Raw genomic sequence first — 23,320 nt, 5'->3', positions numbered from 1 at the left:
TCCTAAAACCTGGATGCTATTCAAAGGACTGCTCAGGGTATTTGGTGTGTATAAATCAAGGGGGCTTGATGCTTGTCAAGTTCTGAAACCAGGAAGAACATCTGCAAAGATGAAGCAAGGGCTGCATTAAATGTGCCTGCAGAGGTCAAAAACTGTGAGGAGTATGACAAGCAAATTAGAGGAGCAGCAGGTAAACGTAAGGCCCTAATTCTTTATCTGTTCAAGAGTGCTGAAATCCAGAGTTCTTGCTGTGTACTGTGCTTGTGGAACATTGACAGATAAGCAAGAATGCTGAAGGCAGATGTGACTCTGTTCCATTTCTGAACTGACTGAAAGATCAAACATAAGATATTTATTATATTTCCTTTTAGCACTCTGTAAAATCCAGCAGATATTTGGGGGTTTAGATGTTACCACCATGTAGGTGCTTTCACCCTTTCCTTCACTGGTAATATTTTCCTGCATGAGTTTACCTTAATCAGGTACAAGCTAATTAGGAAGAGATTTTATGTTTAATAAGCAAAAAATAAGTTCCAATAAATCATGGGACTTCTCTGGACAAATCCATAAGGATGGCCACTACTTTTGTCTGCAGATGTAGGTCTACATGCAGACCTGAAAAGAGTGGCTTTGTTTTCAAGTACTGTCTTGATTTAAAGAAATTATTAATGTATGTGTTCACAAATCAAAACATCAGTGTTATTTAGAGGTCATACCTCTACAGAATGAAGTCCTTAATTAATTTTTGGAAAACCATTGGGCATAGTGGGCAAAGTTTAGGAATCCATAAAAGCTTTTACAACTTTCTAGACAGTAAGCTGGTTGTCTAAACCACCAGAATTGCACCATTCTTTATCTGCTGTTTGTAGTTTACCTTTTAAAAATATTCCAGTGAATTTATTAAAAAACAGAGACAATGTTGTATGCAACAAGGAATCAACTATGCATTATAACCAGAGACTTAAGTAATCCTCCCCAAGGTATTTTGCTTTTATTTATAAATTGCTATTACCTTTGTTAGAAGTTCTGGAATGATTTGGAAAAACCTGAAATAAAAAACTTAGGAGAAACTGAAAGGAGTTTGTTTTTTATTAAAAGCTCAATACCTTTCTTGATTAGAGACAATAATAAAATGTCAGGTTAGTGTGTTAATAGGAATTTTTATCATTGTGCTTTTAATAAAAATCTTTTAGCCACAACAAGCTGAGTTTATCAGATCTCTGCATTAAAAAAAAAGTTTTCCTAAAAATACTAGAAAATGCATATTTTGAAAATAATTGACTTATTTTATTGCCCTTAGATAGTATCTTTAGTGAAATTGGTTTGGGTTTCTCTCCCTTTTTTTGGCCCTTAAGTCAGTGTAGCACAAAATACTGGAATTCTGAAATTTGGGCAATACCTATAGTTGTGCTGATGGTGATATTTAAAACAGGCTTCAAGGGGAACCAGTTCTCTACTTAGCTGACCTGTTTTCCTCCTGCTGCTACACCAGTGGCTGCACTGCATTTTAACTGCTGAAGCAGCAAAAGCATGGCACCTGTCAGCTTTCATTGCTTGTATTGAAAGTCTCTCTTTCTTTCTTACCTCCTTCACAGAATTTGTTGAGGATTGAGAAGATCCATGTGATTATGAATTTTCTTCCTGTAGTCCTGAACCAGCTCTTCAGGGTTCTGGTGCAAAACAGTGATGATGAAGTTACAACAGCTGTGACCAGGTACCTGGATAACTCCTGTGTGATGTGCAGAATTCACTCAGGAGCACAAATGCAGATGTCAGTCCTCTTATAGCTGCTCTGTGACATTTAGACTTCAGCAGGTGAGAATGCTGCTTCCCCTTAGCACTGGGCTCTGCAAATAACACCTGGAAGAGTGTTGGTATCATGTGGCTGGGAATCATGGACCATGGGGGACATGTCTGCCTGCCCTGAGGCAATCCTAGGGAAGGTCTCATTCCTGAGCAGCTGAGAGCTTCCTGACAAAGCTGGGTTTCAGCTTTTATGTTTGGTTCTGAGGATGTGGAGTTCAGCACAGGAAGAGATCAGCATCTTGCTGCATCCAGTGCAGAGTGAAACAACCAGGTCACACCGTTCAGGGGCATTTTTAATTAGAATATATCAGCAATAACTGAAAAGCAATAGAAGCATTTTCCAGAGAGCAGGCAAACAACTGCAATGATTTGCTGAGTCTCTCACCCCTCACATAATGAAATTGTCTTTATTGATGCTGTTAATCAGAGCAGCACAAAAAAAATACTGGCGAGATTATTATTGTTGGTCTCTGCAGGAGGGCAGAAAGTTGTGTTGCATTTACTTGTGGCCATAGTGGTGTTTTTGTTGTACCTCCTCCAGCAGCTAAACATGGGGACTACAATACTGCTAGTAGGAAAAAATTACAACTGTCCTCTCTAACCCTGTTAGACTGATCTGCTGTCAGTATTCTTTCTTTCCTTGCAGAGATTGTGCTTCAGAATTCGTTCCTGAAGAAGAATTATTTAGGGAAACTTAAAGGAACCTGGAAGCAGAGTTCCCCATTTTAGCCCTCCAAAGCTAGAATTTCAATATGCTTTATCAAAGGATCATGGCATTTTTCAGGGCCAAGTCCAGTTTTACCACAGCTAGGCACTAGGATTAAAAGATGCTTTCCTCCTAAGTATGTGTGATTTCATCACTGCCCACTGTTTTTAAAGGAGGAGAGGCCAGCAGAATTTGTTGGGGACATCTTTGTGGCCAGCAAATCAACTGATGTTAAGCCTAGAGAATATGATGAATTGGATCCCAGGGTAGAATTTCAGCATCAGTTAACTGACTGGAAAAAGGCTGTAGAAGATTCAGCTGGTAAAAATACAGTTTTAGTGATTAGATGGAAAAATGGAAGGATGTCATTTTTTTCCATGCTTCAAATTTTAACTATACACACACCTAACCAGGAAAAAAAAAAAGGACAAAAAGAAGGATTCTCAGTGTTTTTCTTGCATGTGTGATGTCTTGTCTTTTGTGCTGGCAGAACTGCTGCCAATGGGAATATGCATGTCTGATGTGTGTGTGTCATTCATTGACATGTCCTATATATACACACTGTGTTTTGTTCTGAATAGCTTGAAGCAGCTTGTGTTGAACTCACTAAAAGCAACAACAGAATGAGAGCATGGATTGGCTCATGTGTTGTGGAGAAAACATTATTCCTTTTATACTCATGGTTATTTACTTGTCTGGGGGCCCAGTCGTGTCATCATTTCTCTGTCACATTTTTGCCAGAACTCATTTCAGTCTCAAATCAGAATGAAGGTTAAAAGATAAGAATGGGCACAACTAATTCTGTCCTATCTTTTGTGTTTTGCTACAAGTTTTAATTCTCCTACTAACAGCAAGAAATGAGATATATCAAAAATACTTAAGGGACTTAAAAAGCTTTTGGATCCAACAATAGGAATTGGCAGAAGTCACTCAAATCACCAAGCTAGTCAAAAAGAGTACTTGCATGTGGACCACAGTCAGGCATATTATTAATCTATTTTAGTCATACTGTTACTATCCCTATCCCTGAATTCTTTAATGTAAAAATAAGATTATAAAATTGCAGAGTCTTTTCTATATTAGGTATCCTGGAAAAATGAGCTCCTAACAATCAAAAGGAAAGAATATGGTCAAGTTGAAGCCTTCTTGCCTAGATTTGTGTTTTCTGGAACAGGATGATCTCAAACAAAGATGATCCACGAACAAATCGAAGAGCAAACTTTGCTGCAATTCTGAGTTTCACATAGTTAAATTCTCAGTTTCCTGCTGTTTGTAAGAGCTCAGGTTTTGAGAGTGAGTGCTGGTGTGATCCAGGCAATTTTCTCCCCTGTTGCTGATCCCCAAGCTTGTCTGAGGTCTGTCCAAGAGTCCAGGCTGTCTCTTCTGTGCAGCACTGTGGGCACCGTGCAGGGGCTGAGCCCAAGGGCGTGAGCAGGCAGTGCTGCACAGGGACCTGCTCGGGCTGCAGCCCAGCCTTGTGCTGGTCTTGGAGGAGCTGTGCCAGCCTAACCAAAGCATCAGGGCATTTGCACAATTACAAAGACCTGAGAGACCTTAGCAAGTAGCATTCCTGGAGAAAAGTGCTTTTGCCTCTCTGTTTCATGAAAGTATTCTGATTTTTGTTATCCCTAAGTATCCAAGGCCTGCCCGAAGTTCAATTAGTTAATATTTTCTCTTGTTGTGGTGACAGTACAGTTACTATCCTTGACACTGGGTGCAATGTTAAACAAATGCATATATAACAGCACAATCCAAGCACGTGGAAAGCCCAAGAAATGACTGGCTTTTCCCAGTGGACAGATAATGCACATTATTCATCATTTGGATCACATCCCTCATGCTCTGTTTTACGTGAGCTCACAGAACAAGGCAGAGTGACTATCAGGTAGACTTTCTCTGCCTTAAGACACAAAATAATTTTTGTTCTTCTTTTATCTTACAGAGTTCTTACCAACATTGTTGCCAAGTGCCATGAAGAACAACTAGACAACTGCATCAATTCTTACGTGACGGTATGGCCACTGCTGGAATGTTGATATTTTGTGGAAAGATGGCTTGAGTTTGGTGGTTTTGTGGGGTTTTTCCTGTTTACTCTTAGTTGTACTTGTTTGTAGCTTTTTCTGCATTTGCATCATAACTTTCTGCCACTGAGAGACTCTGGTTACAAAAGTTTAAAACTCTTCTGTTGAGAACAAGCAGCTGCTCAGGTCTGTGCTGCTGCAGCTTTTTTATCCATACAACACCAAGCTGAGCAAGCACAGGAGGGAGAAGCTGCAGTGCATTCAGCTGATAACTAGAACTTATTTTAGAACCAAAAACCTGGTGCAAAATGTACTACCACAGAGCTTTTAGGAGGGTAGGGCTAGGGTCAGTCTGTGAAATGATGCTAAACCAAGAATTTCCCACTGTGTAGGGTTTGAGAGAAGGGAAGGGGGACATAACATGAAAGGTCATGAAACTCCAGCTGGATAGATACCAGTGAGGGACATCTGATGCTGCTTGCAGTCTGCAGCACTCCCCTTGACTGTGATGAGATTTATCACTGCAAAATATCTGCCCATCTTTGTTATACAGGTACAGGCAAGGGAATCCCTTTGAATCCCTTTCCTTTCAGTCCCTTGAAAAGGATCCACAAGTAGCAATTCTTATGAACAAGGTATTTCTGGGTGCTCTTCATGGTTGCCAGATGGCTTCATGTCTCTTAGGAAGCTATAGCTTTGTAACTAAACCTCTGATTATAAAATCATTATTTTAGTCTCAAGATCCCTTGTTTTTGCATGTGCTGTTCTACATAAATTCTTTTCTTATCTGTGGAATTCAGATTCTGTGACTTTTTGCTATTTCTTCAGCCTTTTTTAATCCTTTATTGTTTGAAGACTGGAATATATGTGGGTAGGTACTGTGTATGGAGTTTGCTTCTGGACAATCTGTAGTATTACTTAAAGAAACAAAGGAGTGACCTCTTTAAAGATGATCTCCTTGTCATCTCTATCAGCTGGACATCCATTAAATGAATATGAATAATGCTGTTGGCCAGCAACTATCTCATCTTCAATACAGTCAGCTAACAGCTTTATAAGCTGAGAGTTCTATGAAGCAGTGTTTTTAAGCAGAAGCACAAATTCACTGCAGTCAGTGACATGGACAGAAAAATCCACAGACAAGTGAACCCCATTAAGGGTGTTACACTTATTATTCCCTTCCCTTGCCTTTGTTGTTTTCCCTCTCTTTTAATTGCAGTGGAGAGGGAGAATTGTAATACCGTTGAGTGTTATGTTTGCTGCCTTATCTGTGTATTTCGAAGAGCAGAATAGAGGAGAATTGAAGGGTATTCAAAGAGTTGAAGGAGATATTGCCATCACTTTGTCTCTTGCCTTGCTCTGGTCAGTGGTGACAGAACTAATGGAGATCATGTTAGCGATGAGAGATCCCCCACAGTCATGGAAAGAAACTATGAGAGACAAGCAATTGTGTGGAGTGCTGTCTGTAATGACATCCTGCTTCACTCTGCAACAAGTGGCTCTTATAAAGTACATTTCATTTGTGGATGATGAGTAGTACTTGTGACATAAGCCTGAGGGAGGTGTTTCGCTTTGGAAATAAAATGAAAGCAAATCTATTCCCAATGAACTGGAGCCTTTAGCATGTGCATGGGTAGAGATATGAAAACATGACAGGAGTTAGGCTGCTAAATGGGAAAACATATTAATTTCAGTGTTGACAACTGCTGATTGATATCTGCATGGCATGGATTTACTTTCCTACTTTATGAATGTATGTGTTTACAGGTCATGCACCTCAGCCTCTGAGTAGTTCCATTTTAGTCTCAAGTACCCCAATTTAAGCACAGAAGAGTTCTGCTGAGGTCCAGCAGGGCTCTGCAGGCTCCAAAATAAATAACCTATGTAACATGTAAATGTAGGTAATTAAATGGCTATTAAAACCTCTTCTACTCAATAATTTCTAAGAAATGCAGTAGATATCTACAACATGACCAGCTAATAATCTTTGAAACTACCAGTGATCATTAAGTCACGCCATAAATCCACTTGGTCTGTTTTCTCATTTCCAGCACCAGTCAAAACCCAGTAACTGGTAATCTCTTTGTTTTCCAGCTGTAAGGAAACAAATACCTACTTTAGAAATGCTGTTTTGGGAATAAGTAAGTTGAGAATTGTGACTCACAATGCAGCAATAGTATGAAATTACACTGACTTAAATAACTGGACCCAGAAGTGCCAAACTGCAGCTTATGGCATCTGCTGTGGAAACAAAGCTGACTATTAATAACGTGTTTTCAAGAGATATTTGTTTCTTTTACCAACCTGGTTCTATTGAAAAGCTTTTTGATCCCAACTGATGCCCTGTCAGAGCTCTTGCTTTAGTGAAGGTGCAGTGGTACCAAATTATTACCTTAAATTGCTGAATACTCATGGTAGGTTTATGAGTTCCTAGCAGCTTGGTAGGTAAATTGCCCCCCTGAGGGCTCAGTTTGTACAAGGGGTAGAGTTTTGCCCATCAGTCAGCTGCAGTGGGTGCTCTATACCTTTCAGGATGAAGAATGGATAGCTGTTGTCACTGGAAGGAAGGAGCAGGTGAAAGGTGACCTGGACTAGGTGGGCAGAAAACCCTCCACACTTCCTCTGCCTGCTTTTTTTTTTCTTCCCAGGTGAAATGGCCTGAAAGGCAGTTTGGAGGTGGCAGGATCCTATCAGCTATTGAAAAGTAAATCATAGTGCTGACTTGAAGCAGAATTTCCTCTTGATTCACATTAAACTAAAATCAACAGGAAGCTGTGTTTAAAACTGAGGTTTTGTAGGGGAGCAGTGTTGTGCCATTACTGGAAATTAAACTTAATGTGAATGGATTGTTCAGTCAAGATCTTTTGGCAGAAAGATTGTCAGCTGTTAGCAGCACACAAATAATTTATCATCTCCTACTGAGGCTTTTTTGTGTTTGTTTCAATGCACATTTTGAAAATTTTCATTTTGTCTTTCTTCTTCAGTACGTGTTCAGAACCAAATCATTTGATGAAAGAACTGTCCACGAGGAGCTGTCCAGGAATGTGACTGGTCTGCTGAAGTCAAATGAACAAGTGACTGTGAAACAGGTTTTAAAGGTGAATGATAGCTTGAATTAGCACATTTGTAGTTTTACTACTGATTTTCTGCCTGAATTTCACTTATCTCTTTCTCCTCTTCCTTTTCCCTGTGTGACATTTGTGCAAATGGCATCCTGCAGCGATTCAACAGTCAGATTTAGCAGAGCTGCTGCAGGTTCTCAGCATAACATGTGTCTCAAGGTGCTGTGGTTTGCATAATAAAATTCCTCCTGTCGATTACAGCTCAGTCAGAACCTGAGACCTAATTCTTACACAGTATGGTGTGGGCAATTACTTTTAGGAGACTTTGTTTTAATTTTTAACTTGGAAGATGCAGGGAAAATATTGATCTGTATGAAATTCATACATCTGTAAGGTCTGTCTCTGACCGTCTGGGTTATGGTACAAGAGCTACCCACTCCAGCCCAGGATCTCCCAGAGGCAAAAATGTGTCCACCTGTTTAAAATGAACCAGTTCTGATTTTCTTTATTGAGCTATTAGCAAAAAATAGTCTGAAAAAAAGCAGAAAACCTGCAGAAATCTTGGGCCACAAAAAAGTGTTTGTGGTTGGGTTTGTTGTGGGGCTGTTTGGGTTTTTTTTTTTCAATGTATAAGCTTTTGGAGTGTATTTATTTCACATATATCCTGAGATATTAATCTGTATTGCACCTGTTCACTATTTCAAATGGTATTTGAAGAACCACTCTGTTCAAGTACCATCTTATTCTGTGCCAATTACCCATCTGGTGGAACTCACAAGGCATCAGGGAACTGGCAGAGGTTCTCTGCATCACACCTCTCTGCCAGTTCCCTGCAAGCAAACCATGAAGACAGTGCTCAGTAGGAAAGGGAAGTTTGTAGGAATGGTGCCTGGGGGCTCCTTGTGGCAAAAAGCCACAGTGACAAAATGCCTGGGATGGCTTCACCTCTCTTAAAGACATGATCCAGATGCATGGCACTTAGATTTTTCAGTTGATTTGTCACACAGTGTTTAACACTGTGCATTACATGATGTCCATCTGGAAGGAATGGGAATGCATCACAAGGTGTTTATCAGGTAATCATGATTCATTCACTCTTTTCCTTCTTTTGAACAGCATTCCTGGTTCTTCTTTGCAGTCATCTTAAAATCAATGGCTCAGCACTTGGTTGATACAAATAAAATAAAGGTAAGTTTTTATACAAAATCTCTTGGGGAAAATATAAAATGCAGAGTCCTGGAAAATACACTTGAATATACTTGAACTTTACTGCTTGACTGGCCAATAAAATAAATCCTGTACTCGGTAAAATATTTGGTTGACCTACAAAAACATTATATTACCTACTAGGCTCAAACCTGTTCTTGATTGTACAAAGATAGATTGATGATAGGTTGAGGACATATTTCCCACTTTTTTATGGGCCAGATTCTTCTGTTTGGGGTTTGTGTTCAGAATGGATCCATGGAACTCTAGGAATATTTTTCTTCTGTGTTGAATGGCCTGTGGTTTGTTCTTTATTCTTGGCCTAAAGGTTTGATGTACAATATCAGCACTCTTAACTGATGGTCTATTCCCTGCTTAGGTTTCTCGAACTCGGAGGTTTCCAGAATCATTTCAAACTGAGCTGGACACACTCGTGATGATTTTAGCAGACCATGTTGTTTGGAAGTACAAAGATGCTCTTGAGGAAACCAGAAATGCAAACTACAGCACTGCCAAATTTCTCAAGGTGAGGTGTTCTGTCATTACAGCACATGCACTTATTTCCCCATATTTAATACAAACTCCAGACTAGTCGAGTCTAGTCAAAGGGAGTAAAACCAATTCTGAGTGGATGATGGCTCAATTTCCAAGTTCAGTGGTGACTGTTCAGTTTTTTATGACCTTTGGTCTTTGAGGATGCAAAGGCTTCATGTAAATCTGCTCTAAAGCAATTTTAATTATTTCTGTCTTTGCTCTTAAAGAGTCAAAGTTTTCAAGTTTTGCAGATTCTTACATTATATTCAAATGGGTAAACATTTGATAAGGAATGTGACTTCAGTTAGACTTGAGCTGATACTCTTCTTTTAAATGCTGTAGTTCTGAATGACTGTGGGTGGATTAACAAAGAATCATGTCTGAATGTGTGTAGCAGAAGGCTTTGCTAGTTTTGCAGAGTCAGGAACTGCAGAGAAGAAGGGAATTCAAGGTTGCATTCTCTACCCTGTAGGGTGACTCTGCAAGGAAAACATGTCAGTAACTGCAGAACCAAGGCCCTGAAGACTTTTACACCTTCTGTCAATGTTTAGCCCCAGCAGTCAGGAGGAGCTGTGTCCTCATCACAAAGCAATGCAGTGTCACACTGTCCCAGAGAGAGCACAGACAGGGAGCATTGTGGCTGTACTGGTTCCTCTCCAGTCCCTGTCCTGAGGAAGGTGCTCAGCTCACCCCCATCACTGCCCCCTCCAGTGATGGATGCAGGGCTGCCAGGCAGGAGGGACTGCTGTTAGAGAAGCTTTCTCAAGTGCACTGCACACTGAGGTGGTGACTTTAGGCTGCAGATGCAGTGAAAATTAAAAGTGTGATTAATTCATTATTACTGAAAATAAATATAAAAATCAAGGGAGAGTCACCAAGTCCCTGATGTTCCTTGACCTGCCTAAGACTTACCTCATCTGTGCACTTGATTCCAGTGTACAGGTGACATAAAGTGATCAGCCAGGTAGCTGAGGCCATGTATTGGGTTTTTTTCTATAAAATAGCAGTTCTTTTTTCTCCCTTTCTTAGCGCTGTTTTACATTTATGGATCGTGGATTTGTGTTCAGGATGGTCAACAACTATATAAGTATGTTTGGAGCTGGAGACAGCAAGGTATGGCTCTGATTTATTTATTTGTGTCTGTTTTTTCTAAAGGGACTGACTAGCAGAATATTTTTATATTGAAACTATTTATGATTCCATGACTTCACCATGCTCAGAACTCAAGTTAGTGAAAACATTTAGAGTAAATATGGATGAAAACCTCCCGGGTTTAATCCATGTGCCCCCTTCTCTGGGAGTAAATAGCCATGTTCAAACAACTACTCAGTGAGACCTGCAAGAACAGACTCTGCACAGACTATTCAGACCAAATAATGCAAAAGACTGAACTTAAACGTTAATTCTTTGAAAGTACACTCATCTATAAATATCAGCAGTTGGCAGTAATTTTCTTTGAGGAGAATAAAGTAAGAGCATATGAAAATCATCATTGTGTAAACTCAAGTGAGACTGTAACATCTTTACTTTGTGTGGATGCCATGCCCTTACCTCACTGATGATGCAAGAGGGAAAATCTGCTCCAAATTATTTTGTGCTGGCTATGAGGAAAATTCCATGCTGCCTTTTTTTTTCTATAATACCTGCAATAGTCACTGGTATGGTTTGAACAATAAATTTCAAACAGCAAGAGGTACCCAAATTATTCAGCGTGACTCCTTTTCTCTTCGTCCATCAGGATGAGTCACAGGCTTTTTGTCTTCCATGCCAGAGTTTGTGAGCATATATAGTAACACAATGTAGTCAAGATACGCACTTTGAATGATTCATCTTTCCCCAAAAAGCTCACAAAGCTTTTGTCCATTACCTTTATATAATTCTTTACTGGTAATATGTGCATTTGTAGCTGAAGAATGAGATTATTCCAGGTCTGCTTTGCTTTTTGCTAAAACCACCTCCATTCTGAACTCAGGTCTTTCACTTCATCTCTGGAACAGCTGTAGAATGGAGTCCCTCAGTTATTAATGTCATAGCCTGAAGTCTGTAATTCTGTAAATAATATTATGCAATCCAAAAACTGTTTCCATACTTCAAACTTCTTTAAATACATCCAACCACAGAAACAGATGTTGATTTAAAAAGCCCATTAATGGTCAGTGGAAAAGCCTGAGATTAATCAGTGTGCAGAGCAGTACTTAGCACCTTCTTGGCAGTGAGTGTGTGAACATTGCCAGCATCCCTCCAGATCCATCCGCCAGCGTGTGTGGGAGCGGATTCACGGTGGAGCTGTGACAGATGTGCAGCTGGAGCAGGCTTTGTGGCACTTGGAAACAATAGTCACAAAGTAAAATCAGAGATTTCTAACCTCAAGGAGAGGGAGGCCTTGCTTCATTTTCATTTCAGTCCAATGCCTAAGCAAGGGTCGATCCTCTTAATGTGCTGCAAGATTTCTTTTTTGTGTGTTTTTTTGCCTCTTTAACTGGATTATTTGTGTATCAAAAAAAAAGATACTGCAGTCTGACCTGTCTTTTCAGAAAAATTAACAGAGTATATTGTTTTCTGAATATTTTGTGGTGTATCAGTCTGTAGCAGTGCAGTTTGAATTTATTGTAATTCTGGATGAAGCAACATAATTTCTGTTCCACAGAAATATGCCTTATGGTATTCCATATTTTGACATTTAAATATAGTTTTGAGAAACATTTATTCAAAAGTTGAAATACCTCATTAGAAATCAGTTCATTGCTGTGCTCCCTCAAAATGTCACAGTTCCTCTTGGGAAACACATTTCAGATGCTTCACTTTTTCATTTGCCATTAGCATGTCCAGCTAACGTGCTGTATTCCTGAAGAGCTACTACAGTGCAAAAAAAAATTTTAGGGGAAAATTCCTTACCATCCCCTCCTTGGTAGACTCAGAAAAGTGCATGTTCCAGGTATCCCAGCGTGGTGGTGGCAGCAGAAATGTTCCAATTCAATTTTAGTGCAAATTGAAATACTTCTACAAGTGCTTTCTAGTGTCAGGGCATTCAGAGTAACCCTGCTGCTGAATGACTGAGAATCACTGCTTTGGCCACTGAGAACAATGAGATGAGATGATGGAAATAAAAATGTGCTGCTGGAAATGGTGTATTACCTTTATATCTCAATGTCCCATCATTACAGAAGGAATGATAAACTCTTGAGGTAGGTGCAAGGCTCCAAAAATGATCTGTATGGCTTCTTTCAAGGGAGATATTAAAGAAATAATAACAAAACTATATATTACCAAATCATTTGGAGGTGGAACTCATTGGCATCAACAGAGGAAGTTTTTACTACTGTCAGTAAGCTCTAGGTGTGACCTGTGCAGCTGAAACTTTATTAAAAAAAAAAAAAGTCATAATAACTATGATGGTTCAAAATTTCTGTGGACTGGAGAAGAAACTTCCCTATGATGCAGTGCTGTAGTATATGTCATCAGAAGACCCAGTGTAGCTTTGAGGATACCTTAAATATTTAGTTTGGATCAAGCTTAGGCTTATCAGTACATCTTCAATGAATAATTGTAGTTTAAAAATTCAAAAAGCTTGCTTGTCTGTGGCAAATTCTTCTGATGACAGAGATGAAAACCTCGTGTTTATTGTTTGTGCTGCTTGGCATAACAAGCTCCAGGGTTTCGTTGTTCAGTGTGAGTGTGAAGTTTGAGGTAGAGATTAGTAGTAGTGGAGCTCTGTCTCACCATGTGCCCTGTTTTAATGTGAACTGAACCATTGCCTGTTGTGATTTTCAGACTTTACACCAGTTCAAATTTGACTTTCTCCAAGAAGTCTGTCACCATGAGCACTTTATCCCTCTATGCCTCCCCATAAGGTCTTCAAACATTCCTGGTAAGGGCACCCTCAGGAGGATTTCTGTACAACAGTGAATTGTTGAGAGGGTCACAGAGCAGACAATAAATAACTCTCAAGAGCCCTGTCTGTACGTCAGGCTCAGAAGCCCCAAACAGCTTTTCAGGTGTGGTACTTAAGCAGTGTGATAAAAATAACATCATTTCAGTGTGCCTGTAAATAAATGCAACCTCTGGCAGCTCACTGAGGGGGTGGGAGGTGGAAGCTTCTCACTGGAAGTTTTGTGATGACTGATTTACTAAATCATTAAGGCTACTGGAGTAGCTTGGGAGGTGGTGAACTAGGAAAGGATTTCAATAGGTACAGCAGGAAGGGGGAGAAGCTCAATCAATGGGCTCTTGTCTCCTTTTTACCTCAGTTTTCAGCATAAAAAAATTAGTTCAGTTTTGACACTCAGGGCTCTTAACAGTAGAAGCTGTTTAGTTCATATATGAGTCAAATTTATTGAAAAGCGAGCAAATGGTTTTTTACAAATAATTAAAAAGTGCATTATTTTTGCCCATTTTCTTGTGCTTATGAAAAATGAAGACACTGTGACGCCTTCAGAATCAGCACAGGAGTATCGAACATCAGGTATGAGCAATATGACTGCATAAGGGAGCAGAATTTGACTTTGACCACTGCCACTTTTGGCATGCAATGCGTTGTGGTAAATCTTAGACAGAAGTTATTTATCATTTTCAGAAGTGGAATTGCTCTTGACCTCTGTGTTTTAGAACTCTTCTAGCTTAGGATATGGGAACAACAATTTGGACTTCGTGCCTCCAAAAGGTCAATAGTCTAATGAGCAAAGTGTTGAGAGTCTCATGTGGAAATGTGTATATAAATCATCTTTTATTATTAAATAGTAAAAATGTCATGATTTCAAGAGTTAATAATATAAGATTAATTAATTCTGAGAATTGAAGGAGGAGAATGAGGCAGTCAGACCAGGAAATCAAGAGTGAACAATGGATTGAACACTTGGAAAATGAAAGGGGGGAGGAAGGGGAGATGAATGCAACCTATATATTAATTTAAACATTCTTGTCCATTCTTCTGTTCCAAGACATTCCAGAGTACACGCTGACTAATGAATTTTGCCGTAAGCATTTCCTAATTGGAGTCCTGCTGAGGGAGGTTGGCTTTGCCTTGCAAGAGGACCAGGATATCAGGCACTTGGCTTTGGCTGTGCTGAAAAACTTGATGGCCAAGCATTCGTTTGATGATCGATACGCAGAGCCAGTAAGGAAACTCTTTGTTCTTTTCCATTTGCTTGTTCCTTCAGTGCCTGAACATACATGGAACTTCCTTAGCCACTGGTTTGCATTTATTAGTTTCTTGAGGATTTTGTTGTATCTTTTCTTTTTAGGCAAAACAAGCACAAATAGCAAACCTGTATATGCCACTCTATGGAATGCTTTTGGACAATATGCCAAGGATTTACATGAAAGATATGTTCCTCTTCAATATCAATACTTCCAATCAGGTAATTCATGTGATTTTTTGGAGCACTGAAATTATCAAAGTCTGACCCAGTGGGAAGAGGTCCAAGTTTATGTGGTCACCAATTAAGTAGCAGAATGCAGTTCTGAAATTGCTGGTACATTTGCATCTGCAAACTTTAATTTTGATGGTTTCAATTTGCAGAACACGTACAGAGTCTGTACTGTCAAGGAAAAAGGGGTCTGGAACAGGATGCTGCTGTCCCAGGGCTGGAAATTCAGAGTTAGAGATTTGGAGCCCCAGACAATGTGTCCAGTACCTGTGCCATGGGCTGGCCTCTGAGGACGTATCCTCAGGCAAGAGGCTGGGACACACTGGTGTAAAGAAAACCTCCCACTGCCCACAGAGTCTGTGCAGGATTACTTTGTGTACCCAAAGATGGTACAACTGAGGGACCATAGGCTATACCAGGAGGCAGAGGGAATGCATACAAGTAACTGAAGGAGGGAAGGGGTACAGAAACATCATAAAACAGCTTTAGTGCCACAGAAAATGCCTGTATAAAGTGAACATCTGGAGGAATATGTTTGTTTCATAAAAGATACCTTATAACCATACTGCTTTAAAAACTAGAAGCAGATTTCTGCAGGGGTGTTGTGTCTTTCAGTCCTTCCAGCAAATGAGCTCATTTCTTTTGAGCATTGCTAATGGCAATTAATGTTCCTTTCCCAGTGCTGTGTTAATGTTTCAGAAACAAGCACTAGTTAGAACTGACCAGTCCTTTAGAGCTTCCACTGTCAGAGAGTCTCATATTGTAGGTAACTTTTCAGTATATTATGGAAAGCCTTGAATCCTTTAAGGCTGTCATATCCAAACAACTGCAAGTAGGTTCTCAAGCTTGGAGTCTTAGAAAAGGCTCCTGGGTGTGCTGTCATTATCCAAGCTAAGAGTGATGCTACCTACAGGAGCTGGTTCTGTTTCTCTCAAATACAGGGATCCAGGGATGACCTGAGCACAGCTGGAGGGTTTCAGAGCCAGACTGCAATGAAACATGCAAACTCTGTGGACACCTCCTTTTCCAAAGATGTTCTGAACTCTATTGCAGGTACAAATGACAGATTGAACAGCCACATAGACAGATTTGTGTGTTTCTCAATCCATTGTGCTTTCTGCTTAGAATTCATAGAGGATATCATTAACTTTTTTATACATATCCAGGGAAACATGGTATGCAATGTTTCTCTTCCTTTTGGGTGTCTTTGGATTGACTTTCTCTTGTGAAGCTGTTCTACTTCCACTGCTTCACTTACTCTCCTGCTTTGGAATGATGCCAGTATTCAGGCTCTAAGAAATCCCTTTGCCTGGGTTCATTCTTGTAGACTCTGCCTGACTTAAAAATAGTTCCGAGGTTTCTCCTGAAAACTCCTGATGTCTCATGGAGGCAAATATTCTTAGTATTCCCAGGCTTAATGGAAGAGAAGCAACACAACTTACTTAGTTCACTACTTCCAAACCCCATTTCAAAATTCAGGGAAATGAATTCAGGCATCTTTCCACTGATTTTTGTGTTTTTAGGTCAGTTCTTACAGAATGCAACAGGCCATTTTAATGCCATGAAAAATGGCAAACTGAATCATTGTACTTCAACTTGTTGCATGTTTTCAGTACTAAACATACCCATCAATAGCTTTGCTATTGAAAGTTCAAAGCACTTGTCTCAATCCAGCATGTGACGCATTTTAAGTTCTCCATTTTTTTTGTTAGTTTTTGTATCCATAAATGTTTTAGTTTAGCATGTTTGCTATGACTTTCATTTACAGCCTTTTCATCAATAGCTATCTCTGCAGCAAACCATGCTGACTCCAGAGCTTCCTTAGCAAGTCTTGAATCTAACCCAAGTACCAATGAAAAAAACAGTGAGAGAACTGACACGTGTGAAAAGGTACATGTGCAAATGTTGAAAACGCTTGCTAGAGGTGGGAGTCCAGCACTGTGCTTAACGAGGCCCTTTGCTGTCACCTCAACAGATCATGAGACCCTTGTCTTTGATTGGGTCCACCCTTCGTTTTGACAAGCTGGATCAAGCTGAAACCAGAAGCCTTCTTATGTGCTTCCTTCACATCATGAAAACCATCTCGGAAGGTAAAAACTGTGCACTCACTGCTTAATTTATGTTGCTGTAAAATACTGTGAATGCTGAATCCAAGTAAGCATTAAATTAGAATAATTAGCAGTGTATTTTATGGGCTTTGGGCTAACTTTAATTCCCTGTAATGGATACATAATATATTTTAATGTCTCCCCTTAGATGCACTGATTTCCTACTGGTTGCGAGCACCCTTCTCAGAAATAACAGACTTTTTCAGCATTTTAGAGTAAGTTTACTTTGTGGTTGTTTGATTTTTGTGTTGAATATGCTGAAGTGCTTGCTGCAAGCAATTCCTCTTTGGGTTTGTCCACCTATTGGAATAGTCTGAGATAACTCTTGTATCTTAAATTATTTTGCTATAGTCTTCCAAAGTCATAATGAGACATTATTAATAAGATACATAGCCTCCAAGATGTTGTAATGTCCATGAACAAGGGTCATAATGTTTTGGGTATTCCTCCTAAAAGTGATTAGATATTAGTTTCCTATTTGGTGTTGAGATTCTCCTCTTCCCTTGACAAAAAATATTTAGCTCCTCAAACCTTCCCAGCCACAAGAAAAGTCACTTAATGTAGGATGACCTCCTTTTCACATCCCCAGGGTGGTTTGCTCAGTCCAATCTATGCATGACTGCAGAATCCAGCAGCATTTGGGAATTTCCTCACCATCTTGTAGTTGAAATGTGAGTTATTTACCTTCAGCTGGTGAAGAAGCAGTGCTTTTGCAGCCAGGTCTTGCCTTTGCCATCTCACTGGCAGGAATCTTTAACTGTGGAGAAAGAGAACATGATTGTGCAAAATGCTGCCACACCTCATGTGTCCCAAGGCTGGGAACTACTGCATTCTATTTTTTTTGCCTACTAGCAGGTACATATCCATGGGTCTGATTGAGGCACTAAGATTCAGCATTTTTTTCATAAGTACAAAGCCATTAATAAATATAAATTGTGTTGTTTTATCTTCCAGGGTTTGTCTGCAAAATTTCAGATATCTAGGAAAACGCAATATTGTCAGGTAATTCTGTAGTTATGGACTCTGTGTTGCAGTATTTAAATATTACAGCATTTATTAAAATTAAATGAGATTAACAGTGTATCCATCCATTTTCTCTTGAAAGGATCTTTGTGTGGAACTGAAGCCAATTTCTGATTCAATTTTCTTGTATGCAAATGATGTTATTGTGATGTTCTGCATATCTGAGTACATATCTGCTATAAAGGATGAATAGCATGATGTGATAACCATTATTACATTTATAATCCAAAATACTGGGGCCATTCTTGACCACATTTCTGTACATATGCCAAACAAGGGAACTTTGAACACTCTATTTCCATCCATGTTGTGGAAAGAATAGTTTTAATGAGCAAGGGTAATTGTTTCACAGCAATAAAAAAAATATCTTCTGTCTCCCTGAAAAAATGTGAGGTCATGTTCAGCTGTGAAATGGGGAATGCACACTTTGTCTCAGCTGATGTTTCATTTTTAATTTTATATTACTGCTGTGAACTGGTCTATATGTCATGCAGTGTCAAAATTAAAGTTCACCAGTTAAACCAGTTCTTGCTCCCTGGCAGATTTTGTCAGGCCTGCATTTACTCTTCAGGGACGTGGCAAAATCAGTGTCACATTTCACAACAAATCAACACTTATTTTCTCTTTCTCTAACAGGAAAATTGCAGCTGCTTTTAAGTTTGTCCAGGCCACCCAGAATAATGGAACACTTAAAGGTTCGAACTCCTCTGGCCAGACGTCCGGGCTGCTCTCACAATGGTAATGGCACAGTGAACTCCTAACTCTATAAACCCTCAGCCTGGGTCCTCACCCTGCTCCCTCCTGCTCTGTCACAGCACCAAAAAGAGGTTGACAAAATATGTAACAAATTTCTGAGGCCCCAGAGCTTTAAGAGGTTGAGCCTCTTCATCTTGACTTACAAGCTGTTGGTTAGAGTGTTATGTTCAGGGAGCAATTCTGTCCTAGAATAATTTTAATCATGTAAATTTATGAAATTACATATTTAAAAGAAATAAACAGGAAATGTATTTCAAAAAGTTACCTGAATTTTGAGATGTTAAGTCTTCTTGAATTCTACACTAGTTACAAATATAAAATCCTTTCAAAAATTGTAATAATCATCAGTATTTTAGTTCTAAGCTTCTCATTATAAATTAATGATATATATGTCAACATCAAAGAGGATTAAAAGAATACATGAATATGCACACATATATTTTTATTGTCATTGTCAGTTTGTCATCATTTCTTTCATAGAAACTGCATTATTTCCTTCTTAACTAGGATATATTTTTCTTATATTCTGAACTAACAGAACTTACCTCAGTTTATCTTCACCCAAAGACAGTTTTCTAAACATCAGCCAGTTATTTAAGCTGATGCTTTTTTTTCAGTGCGTAATGGAAGTTTTGTCCCCTGTGATTTCAAGAAATCACAGTACATGATTGTTTTGTCCACTTCACTGACTTCCTTCATCTTTGTTTCTCTGAAGAATTTTGCATCATTTTGTTTAATTCAGCCATTGAGAAGTACTTTAGTAACTGACATGGAACATTCTGAGCAGGCACAGTAATTTATTCTGTTTTTGTATTCTTAATGGTACTTTTCAATTGCAGGATGCATTCTACTTCAAGTCACGATGGCCACAAGCACCACAGATCTCAAACATTACCAATAATCCGGGGCAAAAATGCACTTTCTAACCCCAAACTCTTGCAGATGATAGACAGTAGCACTGCAGGCAAGTACAGAAATTATTTACTTCCCTCTGGAATTCTGGGATTTAGATCAGGCTCTGTACAGAACCTTTCTCGACAGGAGGCTCTTAAAATTATGAGATTTGGGTCATCTATCCCATTTCCCAATTAAGTTTCTTTCCTTCTTTGAGGATGAAACAGTGAAGGGATGTACTCACATCACTGGTGCAGTTGGGGAGAGTTGACTCAAATTCTTCCCTTTTCATCTCCTGTGAGCAGTTTTCTTCAAAATACTACTTTGATTAGAAGTGCAGTTAGGACCCCATCTCTGCTGTGATGAGACTTAAGGACCAGATTGCAGAATTAAATCATCTTTAATGACACTCTGGGGATTGTTTTTCATCTTTCTTTTTTTATTCTGCAGGCACCTCCAATGAAACAGACATTGTACAGTATGTAGACACAGAGGCAAACATTGCTACAGAAGTTTCTCTCACAATCCTTGACCTGTTGTGTCTTTACACTCTGAATCACCAGGTATGTTTTGCTGGTTTTCTTTTCTGCTTGAACTGGTGGGATCTGGGGTGACAGGAAGGCCTGGGGCAGCAGGCACACAGAAAACTTGAATTGTCCAAGACTGCAGGATAGGAAATAAGATGTGCAAGTCCTCAGTGAAGGTCTTGTAGAAGGGAATTGGTTCATAGTACCCAAACTGAATAGAAGGAGGTGGAAGAAGAACATCTTGCATATCCAGGGCTGTGTACAACCCTGCTCTGCTTGGAAGTGTCTTGCATCTAGTATTACATCAGTTTTTCTAAATCATGCTTAACCCACTAGATTTCAGAGATTGTCACCACAGATTTCCAAACTGCTTATTATTTCTGTCTCTGCAAGTCAGCAGGTGGATCCTCTGCCTCTCTGAAAACTGCTCAGGTTGCTTCAGCAAGCCCAGGTGCCTTGCTGAAGGTCTCAAAGCAAGCACAGCAAGCAGCTCCTTTTGCACTTTAGTGCTCCTTCTCTGTCACCCTAACCCTTAAATGTAGTGTATACAATCCATGAGTACTACAGGCATAGCAAAGTGCTTTTCTTGAAAAACTGCAAGAATCTGCAGCAAGTTGGGAAAGCATCACCTGCAGAAATGTTACATTGAAAAAAGCATCTCTCTAGGAGCACTCCGAGGTAATGTCCTGCAGATCCTTCTCCTGTTTATTCACTTCAATAACCACAATGTCCTGTCTTGTCTGTGAACTTTCCAGAGGCAGCTCCAACAGTCTGATTGCCAGAATGTGTTGATGAAGAAAGTCTTTGACACGCACATGCTCTTTTTGCAAATCAACCAGTCAGCAGCAGCTCTCAAACACGTCTTTGCAGCTCTACGGCTGTTTGTAGGCAAGGTAACTCTGGGTTCATTCTGTTAGTCATGCCTGGAAATATGTTACAGCAAGTACAGCTTGGGCACAATTGGACACTTGGCAAGAGTTCTGAAGTTACTTTATTAATACTTATTCCTGATAAAGATGGTCTAATTTATTGCTGACTGAAAGTAAGACGTTCACAATGTCTGAAAAAACAGTTCTGTTTTGAAACTGAAAAATTTACTAAGAAGGAGAAGGTTTTAATGTAAGTAGATAAGTGATGTCCAGCTCTGTGGTGTATCCATTGACTTTCCTGCTTTTAGCACCTATGAAAGGAAGCTTGAAACCCTAGAGGTCCATGGTCTTCATGGCAGATACCTGGCTTGCAGAATCCAGCAGTGAATGATTACTGCTGTCCCCAGAGGAACCAGCAGGAGAACATTCCACACACTTCACCAAAAGTTCATCCACACTACTACAGTTTTACAAATACTGGTTTTAAACATAGGAAATAATATGGTTATGTGTCAAACTGTTTCTTTGCTTGCATTGCACTTGTGTAAATTGTCATGGGCAATTAGGCACTTGGTGCCAGCTGCAAAAGCTGCTCAATTTCCAAGTCACAGACTTGGATGAGATCCTCTGAAAATCAACCACTATGTTGGACTCACATAACAATTACTCCAGGGAAGTGAGAATAAGCAAGGCTGGCCCTGGTTCCTGAATGTTTCTATGAAACACAAGAGTATAGCTGAGTTTGCAGCATGTGGCCTCCCTCTGGTTGTTGTCTCAGGGGAAAGGAGGAGGAAATCATGCTTGTCCCAGTAGTGCAGCTTGAGGACATGGGGGAAATATGAAGTAAACCATCCACAGATGGCTTTAAATGACATACCAGACAGCTGGGAGTGGAAGAATGCTATGCAATGGGGACAATCAATAAATATCCAGAATTGCCCTTCTCATTTATCCAGTAGCTTTTGGGATTGCATTCTCCCTTCATGGTTCTGAGGAAGCAGGGATCTGTTGTGGTTCCTGCAGCAGAACCCCTCAGGCAGTAATTAAGATCTATGGCTCATGTGTACATTTCCACCTCTCCTCCCTCAGTCTTGTGTTAGATTCACCCTGCTGGTAACAGTGGGTATGGTTTGGAGAGCCCTTCTCTTCTGCCTCCTGCTCTTCAAACCCTTGACCTCTGGAAGTTCACTCACCTTGCTACCCAAATACTTTCCTTCTGCTGAGCAGCTTTTCTAACCATGCAGAACTGCCCCTGCTTTTCCTGGTTAGCCATCGTGCATTCCTTGCAGACTCCTTGCTGCTGGGCTTGCTGGGTGCCAGCTGCTGTCTGGGCTTCCTAGAGGCCAGTCTGATGGCATACAGTGTTTGAAAATCTGAGTATAGTTCTTAATTAATCTTAAATTGCGTGTGGGATTATGTTTCGTTTAAACCCTGGTATGAATAACTGTGGGAGAGTTATTGAAAGGTTAAGAAAAAATTGTAAACTCAGAATGTCTGCACCAAGACCTGAGAGTAGTACTGAACATATTCACACGTTTTTTTCAATAGTTCCCATCAGCATTCTTCCAAGGACAAGCAGATCTCTGTGGTTCCCTCTGCTATGAAATCCTGAAGTGCTGTAACCATAGGTCACGTTCAACTCAGACAGAAGCATCTGCTCTTCTTTATTTTTTCATGAGGAAGAATTTTGAATTTAACAAGCAGAAATCAATAGTCAGATCCCATCTACAGGTAAGTGAAGTGTGACATCATCAATATTTAATTGCTGTGCATTAGTTTTTATTATTATTATTTTTATGCATTGAAGCAAGGCAATCCTTTGGCAGTCCTCAGACAGGCAATTCTCTGTGGCAGCTTGATTTTCCTGCCAAGTCTGAAGTTGGACTGGATTCTCTGCTGTTCTTGGACTGCTCAGCTCTGTTCCAGGGAGAGACAACAGCTGTGAGAGTATCTGCTTTGCCAGATTAATGGCTATTCCTGACTCACGTGGCATTTACAGCAGTTGGAGCACAGCTGATGAAGGAACTAAACAGAACCTGACAGTACAGGAACAGACATGTAAAGTCCAGTAATGACATATTTACACTGCAAAATGTGAGCAGTTACAAAATTCTGAAAGGTTACTGACAGTCCTTGCCTTTGTACATGTATGTACACCTTCATATGACAGCTATGAAATTCCACTAACCTGCTCCATCAAGTTATTCTAAAATAGGGGTTAAAAACTCTTCTGAAAGTCTGATTTCTTTGCTAATTGCATCCTGTGTTTGCTCCCCCTGTGCAGCTCATCAAGGCAGTGAGCCAGCTGATAGCGGATGCGGGGATTGGCGGATCTCGATTTCAACATTCACTCGCAATTATAAATAATTTTGCTAATGGAGACAAGCAGATGAAAGTAAGAAACATTTTTTGTCAATCACTGCCTCTTGCAAAAGGTCAACA

The 23,320-nt window shown here is 39.8% G+C and overlaps 1 protein-coding gene across 6 annotated transcripts in view; it reads left to right on the top strand.

Annotated features, from left to right (window-relative positions):
• DOCK10 (dedicator of cytokinesis 10) overlaps positions 1-23,320 on the top strand; it is a 147,148-nt gene that overhangs the window by 104,647 nt on the left and 19,181 nt on the right. For 4 of the 6 annotated variants that reach the window (XM_063408202.1, XM_063408201.1, XM_063408203.1 and 1 more), the window contains exons 24-44: positions 1,596-1,714; positions 4,455-4,524; positions 7,518-7,631; positions 8,712-8,783; positions 9,181-9,327; positions 10,365-10,448; positions 13,107-13,203; positions 13,753-13,797; positions 14,273-14,448; positions 14,576-14,692; positions 15,643-15,754; positions 16,470-16,591; positions 16,677-16,791; positions 16,958-17,024; positions 17,764-17,811; positions 18,469-18,570; positions 19,428-19,552; positions 19,933-20,045; positions 20,765-20,902; positions 22,427-22,609; positions 23,163-23,273. In XM_063408202.1, coding sequence (XP_063264272.1) covers positions 1,596-1,714; positions 4,455-4,524; positions 7,518-7,631; positions 8,712-8,783; positions 9,181-9,327; positions 10,365-10,448; positions 13,107-13,203; positions 13,753-13,797; positions 14,273-14,448; positions 14,576-14,692; positions 15,643-15,754; positions 16,470-16,591; positions 16,677-16,791; positions 16,958-17,024; positions 17,764-17,811; positions 18,469-18,570; positions 19,428-19,552; positions 19,933-20,045; positions 20,765-20,902; positions 22,427-22,609; positions 23,163-23,273 — 2,277 coding nt within the window. The remainder of the gene's footprint in view (positions 1-1,595; positions 1,715-4,454; positions 4,525-7,517; positions 7,632-8,711; positions 8,784-9,180; positions 9,328-10,364; positions 10,449-13,106; positions 13,204-13,752; positions 13,798-14,272; positions 14,449-14,575; positions 14,693-15,642; positions 15,755-16,469; positions 16,592-16,676; positions 16,792-16,957; positions 17,025-17,763; positions 17,812-18,468; positions 18,571-19,427; positions 19,553-19,932; positions 20,046-20,764; positions 20,903-22,426; positions 22,610-23,162; positions 23,274-23,320) is intronic. The other 2 variants (XM_063408200.1, XM_063408199.1) reach the window with 2 other exon arrangements.

Source organism: Prinia subflava, chromosome 11 (genome assembly GCF_021018805.1).
Source record: "Prinia subflava isolate CZ2003 ecotype Zambia chromosome 11, Cam_Psub_1.2, whole genome shotgun sequence".
NCBI classification, from domain to species: Eukaryota; Metazoa; Chordata; class Aves; order Passeriformes; family Cisticolidae; genus Prinia; species Prinia subflava.
The sequence above is the reverse complement of the archived record's forward strand: the minus strand, read 5'-3'. Positions and strand labels throughout refer to the sequence as shown.